At 58.6% G+C, this 6,584-nt stretch overlaps 1 protein-coding gene across 1 annotated transcript in view; it reads left to right on the forward strand.

The window, feature by feature from the left end:
- Nucleotides 1-6,338, forward strand: part of SDC3 (syndecan 3) — a gene marked incomplete at its 5' end in the record, with an annotated part of 37,720 nt that extends 31,382 nt beyond the window's left edge. Inside the window, 2 exons of the mRNA XM_081088427.1 lie at nucleotides 1,337-1,628; nucleotides 2,507-6,338. Of these exons, the coding sequence (XP_080944553.1) occupies nucleotides 1,337-1,628; nucleotides 2,507-2,673 (459 nt within the window). The 3' untranslated portion in view covers nucleotides 2,674-6,338. The remainder of the gene's footprint in view (nucleotides 1-1,336; nucleotides 1,629-2,506) is intronic.
- Between the last annotated feature and the right edge of the window lie 246 nt (nucleotides 6,339-6,584).

Genomic DNA, 6,584 nt, shown 5'->3' on the forward strand with positions numbered 1-6,584 from the left:
TGAGCCAGACTGGATGGGGAGGGCAAGAGAGGGATGTGGCTGGAGTGCCCCTGCTGGGTGTGAGTCACAGGATAAGGATGGAGGGTGAGATGGATGGGGATGGAAGAGAGATCAGGCTGGGTTTTAGAATATTAGGAAGGAATTGGGTGATGTGTGTGTTGGTGGTGGAGGGGGAGGGTCCAGAGCCTGTGTGTTCTGTTAACAGCACAGTCTCGTTACCCAGGCAGCCGAGGTTGGAACTTCTGCCACTTTTTAGCCATGGGACATCAGGAAGCCACCAATCCTTTCTATACCTCTGTTTCTTTTCTTTTAAAAAAAAAAGATATATATTTTTTATTGATTTCAGAGAGGAAGGGAGAGGTTGAGATAGAAACATCAATGATGAGAGAGAATCATTGATCGGCTGCCTCCTGCACACCTCCTACTGGGGATTGAGCCCACAATCCGGGCATGTGCCCTTGACTGGAATCGAACCTGGGACCCTTCAGTCCCGCGGGCCGACGCTCTATCCACTGAGCCACACTGGTTAGGGCTATACCTCCGTTTCTTTATCTGTGAAAGGAGACAATAAGAATGTAAATCATAGTGTTGAGAGAATTAAGTTCCCTGACGTATCCCCAGTGCTGAGGACAGTGCCTGGCCGTGGTAAACAAACCATGTGTTTTTGTGTTATTATCGTAATCACTGGTGGTGGTGTTAGTCTGAAGGAGCGCCCTGCCCCTGGGCACCACTTGTGGCTGGTTAAAGCTCAGTGCTATGCACTTGACCTGTGCCATCTCCTCTCTCCTCACACGGGCTGGTTCCCTGGACACCTGGCCCCAAGGGGCCTCAGACTCGACAGCGTGCTCTCGGACTCACCTCCACCTCAGGCATGTGGACTGGGGACCTGGCCCAAGAGTGTAACAGCTGCCCCCGGAGTCCTGGGGTAGAAACTCAGCAGGAATCCCCCACGGCAGCGGGAGGGGAAAGTGACGGAGGAGATGCGATGGGGACAGTGTGTGGCCAGGGGAGGACAGAGACAGTGTAGTAAATGCTGAGAAACACAGATGCTGGAGATCTGAATTTTAGTTCTGCTTCTTCCGCTTACTAGCTGTGGAAGAAGCTATCTTTCTGAACCTATTCCCTGTTCTGTAAATTGGGCGTAACAATACTCCCTTCATGGAGATGTTGTGAGGGTAAATGCTCATAATGTGCTTGGCACAGTGCCTGGCACATAGAGTGCTTGGTAAGTGTTAGTCCACTGTGTGTGTGTGTGTGTGCCCGCGTGTGTATGTGGCTGCCCCGTGGCTGGGGGTGCTGGGGCCTGGCGCCTGGGCTCATACCATCCTCTCTACAGACCCCAACTCCAGAGTCCCTGCTGACCACCATCCGGGATGAGCCGGAGGTACCAGTGAGTGGGGGGCCGAGCGGGGACTTTGAGCTGCCTGAGGAAGAGACCACGCAGCCAGACACAGCCAACGAGGTGGTGGCCGTGGGTGGGGCTGCGGCTAAGCCATCGCCTCCACCTGGGATGCTGCCCAAGGGTGCCCGCCCCGGCCCTGGCCTCCTGGACAATGCCATCGACTCGGGCAGCTCGGCGGCTCAGCTGCCGCAGAAGAGCATCCTGGAGCGGAAGGAGGTGCTTGTAGGTGAGATGTGGGCTCGGGAGGAGCTCAGGGGGGCTGAGCTGGGCCTCAGTTTGGAACCCTGGAGGATGGTCAGGGTGTGAGTTTTCTAGGAGCCTAGTTACCCAGGACCTGCCCCCTGGTTTCCCCCTTGGCCTTCACCCATCCCAGGGTCTGACTCTGACTTCATGTTACCTCCAGCACCTTCCTCAGCACCCTCTGACCCCTGTTCAGACTTTGCCCTTGACCCCTGCCTTTTGGGCCATGCTGGTTGACCCTCCCTCCTTCCCTCCTTGGGTCCTGATTTCTGAGCCCATTCTTTAGCTTGATCTGCCCCTACCCTTGACCCCAGTCACTGAGGACCTGCCCTGGCTGAGTCTCCTGAAGAGTCCGGACTCAAGGTCCAATCCCCAGTCCCCACTAAGGAGGAGCAGTGTGGCCTCGGCAGGTCCTTCCCCTCTGAGGCTCCCCTTTCATCATCTGTAGAGTGGAGATCATCATTTTGCACTTAATTCTTAGTGCACATCTGTTCATAGGTTAACTCCTCTGCTTGGGATGGGTCGTAGTTTAGTTGGCAGAGTTGTTCTTTCCTAATGGTATCGGAAATACTGGGACATCTTTCCACTGATGGTGCCTTACGTTGCATGGGGACCATAGCCCCACCCTTGAGCTGTATGAGGCTTCGATGGGTTAGTGTGTGTTAGGCAACTAGACCTGGCCAAGCTGCAGTGAGGGCTACAAATGGCAGCAACTCCAGTCTCCCAGCCCTCTCCCCACTCTTGCCCCTTTCCCTCAGGGCATTGCTCCTCTCCCCAGGTACTCCCCTCGCCTCCAAGCCATTACCACCCCCCCCCAACCCAACCCCTTCCTCTGGACATGACCTCTGCTCTCTTCCTCCACAGCTGTGATTGTGGGTGGGGTGGTGGGCGCCCTCTTCGCCGCCTTCCTGGTCACCCTGCTCATCTACCGCATGAAGAAGAAAGACGAGGGCAGCTACACTCTGGAGGAGCCCAAGCAGGCGAGCGTCACATACCAGAAGCCTGACAAGCAGGAGGAGTTCTACGCCTAGCGGAGCCACAGTGCCTCCCCAGAGCCTCAGCGTCGCCCCTCTGCCCAGTCCCCGGCCTGTTCTACCAGCCCTGGCCTAGGATGGGGCCTGGCCCCAGTTCATCTTTGCCCGCCCTCTCAAGGTCTGCCCAGACTGTCAGCATCACACAGATCTTCCCCAAGGCGCAGGGGGCACTGCCATCTGCCCTAGACTGTGCCCTTACGAGCTCATCTCTTGTCTTCCACTAGCCTGGGCTTCAGGACCTTGTGTCAGATGGATAGCAGGAAAGAAGCTCCTGATTGGTCGGTGGAAGAAAGGGTGGGGCTTTAGTTGGGCTTGAACTCCAACCTGGCCCCACAGGGCTTGCTGAGGTCTTTTAAGGGCAGAGTGGGACTCAGGCTAGTTTCCAGGACAAGCATTTATAAGCTCAGCCCTTGAAATTGAGACACTGCCACCTCTTGCTTCTTCCCAGGGCCCCTTTATACCCGGGTAAGAGTGTGCCCCTTGTTGCCAGTGTGTTTTGTCCTGGCCTGCCCCAAGTTGTGGGTTCACTCTACCCTCACCCCACCCACTGCACATGCACTCTTTCCCAGTCTGTCCCTGAGGAATTGGCTTCCCAAGAGTGCCCTGGCAGTCACTGGTGAGGGGGGCTGGGCTCCGACCTCCCTCTTGCAAGTGGACTCTGCACAGACACCATCTCCCACAAGGTCACACATATTTTCACATCCAAAGACAGAAGCACGAAATGACAGAATCATACGCAATCCTGACCACCCTGCCAATCCAGATATGTCACAGACACAAACATCCTCCCAAAGATGTTTCTTCTCATGTGCTTCTCATGCACCCCCAGATGCTACGACAATGCAAGTCACAAGTCATTGTCACCCAGTGGTGACGGTGTGGCCTGCTCCCCTCACTGTGTCTCTTTACACACGCACATACAATCTGGTACCATGCAAGTTGCTCTCTAGCTTTCAGGCTCACTGGGAGGGCAGAACCAAGCCGGAACAGTCAGCCCATATTGGGTCCCCTGAGTTGCCCTGTCAGACTCAGTCCCTCACCATAGCACCCCACCAACCACTTGCCACCAACCCCGGTGTGTCAGACACAATCCCACGTGGATGCAGTCTCACCCCACACAGCCTGCTCTCACACTGGAGGAAGACAGGTGGGCACTGGCTTTTCCCATAAAGTGTGTGGGAGGAGTTGCCACAGGCCCCTCAGGGCATTGCACACCCCAGCCTGCTTCCCTCCTCTAAAGCCTGCAAGGAGTTGGTTTGGGGCCAGTGCCCCACTAGCCGGGAGCCTTGCTTAGGAAGGCAGGCTGGTTCCTGGAATTCTAGGGCTGGGGAGGGGGCATGGATCTCCCAGGACCAAAGGCCCCGGGTGGGGAGGGAGCAGGTGATCTGGCTCCTGGCCTCCCTGCACCCCCTTCCTGCTCTGAGCTAGGGGCTGACTGCCTCCCAGGACACAAGTCTCCAAAGTGCCTGTGAGGGTGGGCCCTGCTGCCCGGGCCCTCTGCACCCTCTCCCCTCGGCCTCTCCAGGCCCCCCTCAGCCCAACTCCGGGTCCTCCCTGGGCCTCCCCCATTGACACCTTGTCCACGTATTTGGCCAAACAACTTGGCAGTTCTGGCTGCAGCTGGATGGACCTGCAGCTGGAAGCAGCCCATCCAGATGACCTGCCCTGGGCTGAGGGCTGAGAGCAGGTGCGGACGGGCGTCGCGCCCCCCAGCCCGCCTCCCCCTTCTCTACCCTTGCAAGTGGGGCCACTTCCGTGGCTATTTTAAATGTGGGGCCACAAATCTCCTTTGGGGAGGGTGCGCTCAGTGGGGGCTCTTGGAGCCTGGGATGTGGTCTGCTCGGTAGCTGGCTGGTGCTCACACCCCCACCCCTCACCTGCAACCCAGGTGAAAGCCAGGACCCCAGGTTTTATTTCTGTTTCCTTTTCAAGATGCACTGGCAGCAGACTTCTGCTGGGTGAGGGTGGGGGTGCCTGCAGTGGTGAGGGCGAGGTTCAGGGCTTCCACAGCCCGTCTCCTCACCCTCCTCCTTCCAGGCTGGGGCTCCATCTTGCAGACCCCGAAGCCCCTCTCAGCGGGGCCTGGAGACTTGTGAGGAACCCAGCGGGTCCCAGCCTTGGAGGGGGATGTCATGGGGAGAGGCATCTGGGCCCACAAACTGTTGACGGTGACCTGGCCTCAGTCCCCCTGGAGAGGAAGGGCTGGGGCACAGATGGGTGGCACCGAGGTCCCAGCCTCCCTCCCCCCTGATCCCTGGCGGGTTGCTGTCTTGGGGCAGCAGCTCTGGTGAGAAGGCCTGGGCAGGCCAAGGCTGGGAAACCAGAGACCTGTGGCGGGATGGGGGCGGGTCCAGCACAGGATGCGCGACTCGGCTCGGACTGGGCGACTCGGGCTCGGACTGGCTGGAGTGGGCTTGGGTGGCCTGCCTGGGTCACTTCGGGGCCTGGCTTCCAACTCGGGGCTTTACCTTCTGGCACCGGCCTCTTCTCTGTGCCCTTAGCATTTGAGAGGAGAGACCGAGGGCCTGGTTCATGGAGCCCTGGGCAAACGTCCAGGCTTTATCCTTATGAAGTTCAACGGTCTGACCAGCCCAAATCCACTCCGGCCGGCCCGAGCCGGGCAAGGCGATCCACGAGGTCGGTTCAAAGGATGAGCTGGCGCTCTCCTAGGTGCAATGTGGGGGCAGGGCCTGCCCAGATCCCCAGACACCCTGGTGCTTGCTCCCGGGGAGGGTGTCTGGTGGGCCCTGGCCTTTCCTGGCAGCATGGCCAATGCCAAAGGAGGGGGAGCTACTGTGGCTTGAGGACCTCCCTGGGGCCCAGCTGCAGGGAGCACGAGGCAGGCTGGGAGTTGAAGGTTGGACCCACCCCCAGTTGTGGTGTCTGCAGCCAGGCTCTGTCTTCCCAGGGGCCAGAGGGAGCACTTCCGAAGGGCTGGGCCGGGCAGGTCTGCGGCGGTGGCTTGGGATGCTCGGCGCTGGACCCCCCGGGGTTGGCAAAGTCATCTGTCCATGCTTCCAGCTGGGGCCCTGGGCGCAGGGAGCAAACCCATCTGCCTCCCGGGCAGGAGTGGCCGCTGCCGCCTCAGCTCTCTGAATTGCTTCTGACAGCCACCACCCTGGACTTGCTTCCCAGGCCTCCCGCCTGTAAATAGAAGCTCCTGAACTGTACAGATTTACAGAGATGCTGAGACCGGGCCTGGAGTCACTGCCTAAGGGCCAATGGCCCCAGCACCCCTCGGTGCCCACCTGGCAGCGCAGCGCACCCGGCCCAGCGTGGCGAATGCATGTAAATATTTTTTGTAGGCAGCGTGGCTCCAGAGAGCCCCCTGAAGACAGTGTCCCCCCGCGCGTCCTTCCTCCTGTACAGAGCCCTCCAAGGACCTGTCCTGGGGTGGCTGGGAGTTTGTCCTTCCCTGCCCCAGGCGTTCCCTGTCCCCTCTCCCCCATAACCTGTTTATTAACCACACCTCTCCTGAGTTCATGGCCAAAACTTTAAGGAAAAGCCGAGGAAGAAGACTGGAAAGTGACCAAGGCGCCTGCCCCCGTGGGTGCTCACCTGTCCCAGGCTCGTGAAGGAACTGTTTGGGTTTTTTTGTTTGTTTTTTAACACTTCCCGTGCTGTGCCCATTTATAAGAGGAAATAAAATTAAGCTGAAATGATGTGCTGTGGCCAGACTGTGAGAGGAACGTAGAGGTCACTGGGGGAGGGGCAGCCCACAGTCCCCCTGGGACCTCAGCCACCTTCCACTTTAAAACAACTTGAGAACCCAGCAGGGAGAATTGACCAGCCACCCCTTGTGGGGACCATTATGGTAAAAGCTGCTGTTGGTTGAGTGTTCGGGAAACCACGGAGCTGACTGTGGCGAGGCTGTGGTTGGGTGAGGGCCAGGCTGTGGTGGCCCTGGG

The sequence above is a fragment of the Myotis nattereri genome, assembly GCF_964212035.1.
Source record: "Myotis nattereri genome assembly, chromosome: 3".
Lineage (NCBI taxonomy): Eukaryota > Metazoa > Chordata > Mammalia > Chiroptera > Vespertilionidae > Myotis > Myotis nattereri.